The 3,017-nt window shown below is 59.8% G+C and overlaps 1 protein-coding gene across 1 annotated transcript; it reads left to right on the top strand.

Annotated features, from left to right (window-relative positions):
• Positions 1-981: 981 nt before the first annotated feature.
• Positions 982-1,311, top strand: NXNL1 (nucleoredoxin like 1). Its single transcript, XM_008060671.1, has one exon. The coding sequence runs from the start codon at positions 982-984 to the stop codon at positions 1,309-1,311; it is 330 nt and encodes a 109-aa protein (XP_008058862.1).
• The last annotated feature ends 1,706 nt before the right edge of the window (positions 1,312-3,017 follow it).

Genomic DNA, 3,017 nt, shown 5'->3' on the forward strand with positions numbered 1-3,017 from the left:
GCCCATCTTTCCCCCAGGAAACTGAGGCATGGCCAGCAGGGCAGAACTCAGGCTTCGGGGCCAAACTAGTCGCTGTCCCCCTCAGCTGGGTGGCTGTGGACTGGTCACTCCCCCCCCACCTCTTCGTGGTCCTCTGGGTGGGAACGCCCTCTTTCCTCCTCCTGGGAGCTATGCTGCTAACGTTAAATTTATTTTATTGTTCTTTTTTTTTCTTTTTTTTGAGTTGGAGTCTCACTCTGTCGCCCAGACTGGAGTGCAGTGGCCACTCCCGGCCACCACAGGCTCGTCCTACTGGGCTCCGGCGATCCTTCCGCCTCAGCCTTCTGAGTAGCTGGAACTACAGGTGTGCGCTACCACACCTGGCTAATTTCTGATTTACTATAGAGATGAGGTCTCGCCAAGTTGCCCAGGCGGGTCTCGAACCCACGGGCTCAGGCAATCCACCCACCTCAGCCCTCCAAAGGCGCGAGATTACAGGCTGAGTCACCGAGCCCGGCTTTTTTTTTTTAAGAGGCAGAGTCTGGCTCTGTCACCCAGGCTGTAGCGCAGTAATGCCGTCACAGCTCACAGCAGCCTCCAACTCCTGGACTCAGGTGATCTTGCCACCTCAGCCTCCCAAGTAGCTGGGGACTGCAGGTGCATGCCACCCTGCCCGGCTAATTTTTATTTTTTTGTAGAGATGGGGGTTTTGCTGTGTTGCTCAGTCTGGCCTCGAACTCCCGGCATCAAGCGATCCTCCTGCCTTGGCCTCCCAGAGTGCTGGGACGACAGACGTGAGCCCGTGTTTTCCTTAAGGCATTAGCAGCTCTCACCTGAGCCGGGACACACGAGGCCCCGCCCCCAACCCCCAGAGGCCCCTCAGAACCAGGTCGAGGCTTAGGCAGATTAGTGAGGTCCTCAACCGACTTCTTAAAGAGTTCTAATCTTGGGAGAGGAGCGCGCCCGCGGTCCCTGGTGCAGGCCCCGCACCCGTGGGCAGCCATGGTCTCCCTGTTCTCGGGCCGCGTCCTGATCCGCAACAACAGTGACCAGGACGAGCTGGACACCGAGGCGGAGCTGAGCCGCCGGCTGGAGAACCGGGTGGTGCTGCTGTACTTCGGCGCCGGGGCCTGTCCGCAGTGCCAGGCCTTCGCGCCCGTCCTCAAGGACTTCTTCGTGCGGCTCACAGACGAGTTCTACGTGCTGCGGGCGGCCCAGCTGGCCCTGGTTTATGTGTCTCAGGATCCCACGGAAGAGGAGCAGGACCTGTTCCTCAGGGACATGCCGGAGAAGTGGCTCTTTCTGCCCTTCGAGGACGACCTGAGGAGGTGAGGAGGCGCGGGGAGGCCGGGGCTTCCTGGAGGAGGCAGCCTCCTCGCTGGAAAGGAAGCAGTTGCGTAGTGAGTCACATATTCAACCCAAAGCCAATGGCCACGTGCTGGGCACGGGGGTACCGGGGGTGCCCATGTCCCCGGTGGCTCTCGGGGGTGGGGGGGCAGACCAGAAACAGAGACCCAGCCATATAACCGCACCCACAGTTGTGCCCCGGAAGACCAGGCGAGGGGAAGCGAAGGGGAGCCTGAGATGGCACTGGGGGTTAGCAGAGGCTTCCTGGAGGAGGCAGCCTCAATGAGGGCCCCCAGGAAGAGGGAAGACAGGATCCTGGAGAGGAGGGGGGAGGGTTTCCAGGCAGAGGGCACAGCGCAGACAAAGGCTCGAGGCTGTCAAAGGAGGACGGGCGTGTAATTCCCGGTGTGAGAGGTCAGAGGGCAGAGGTGACCTCCGAGGAGGAGCCATGGAGGGTGCAGGAGCGGAGAGTGAGGGTGTCTGGTTCAAGCTTTACACACTTTACAAGCTTGTCTCATAAACAGGATGCTAGTTTGACTTAAAAAGCAAAGAAAAAGAAAACAACTTTTCTTTTTTTGGTCATAGAAATGGGTGGGGGGTCTGACCATGTTGCCCAGGCTGGTCTCGAACATTCGGGCTCAGGCGATCCTTCTGCCTCGGCCTCCCAAAGTGCTGGGATCAAAGACGTGAGCCACCGCGCCCAGGCTCGTTTGACTTTTATTCTGGAAAAAAAGCGCGAATACAGCAGAAAACCGCAAGAAGGGTACAGTGGTGCCTCGCCTTTGTCCTGCCTTGCCACATTTGTTGGGCGTGTGTGGCATGTGCTGAGCCATTTGGAAGTGAGTCACCGTGTTTCCTGGGGTCATTCATTGGGTCACACGACTCAGCAGGCTCTGGTCATGGAGCCCTCCCTCTCGCCCGACACGGCCGGGCATGGACACCCACCCAGCCACCCTCTGCAGCTCTTCCCTGCCCCCCGATGGGCAGCAATGCCAGCTGCAAGGGGGTTGCCGAGGAACGCTGTCCCCTGTCTTATCTGGGCTGTGCCCATGTCCCCCCCTCCCCAGGGAGTTGCCAGAGAAAACACAGGGTGCCCAGTTAAGTTCACACTTCAAGTGGCACGCAGTGGCTCACGCCTGGAACATCAGCACTTTGGGAGGCAGAGGTGGGAGGACGGCTAGAGGCCAGGAGTTCAAGACCAAATCGAACAGCATAGCGAGACTCCCATATCTACAAAACAATGCGCACACGCAAAAAGCCGGCTGTGGTGGTACACACCTGCAGGCCTACCTACTCGGGAGACTGGATTGGAAGCACAGTCTGAATCCAGGAGGTTGAGGCTGCAGGGAGCTGTGAGTGTGCCACTGCCTTCTAGCCTGGGCAAGAGAGTGGGACCCCCACTCTAAGTAAATAAACGCCCAGCGGGGAGGAGGGTCCTTGGGCTTGGTGACGGGACGCCCAGGAGGAGACTGGGGGGTCAGAGGGCTGGGTGTGGAGGCTGAGTCGGGAGTACCACCGACCTGGGCGTTTGAGACCAGGCTGGGCCACACAGCGAGACCCCATCTCTACAAAAAATAAGGAAATGGCTGGGTGCGGTGGCTCGGCCTGCAACCCCAGCCCGCTGGGAGGCCGAGGCGAGGGCAGGGGACTGCCCGCCTGCGCAGTAAGTCAAACCGCGCCGGGCGTGGCAG

The sequence above is a fragment of the Carlito syrichta genome, unplaced genomic scaffold, assembly GCF_000164805.1.
Source record: "Carlito syrichta isolate Samal-C Ts95f unplaced genomic scaffold, Tarsius_syrichta-2.0.1 Scaffold92631, whole genome shotgun sequence".
Taxonomy (NCBI): Eukaryota; Metazoa; Chordata; class Mammalia; order Primates; family Tarsiidae; genus Carlito; species Carlito syrichta.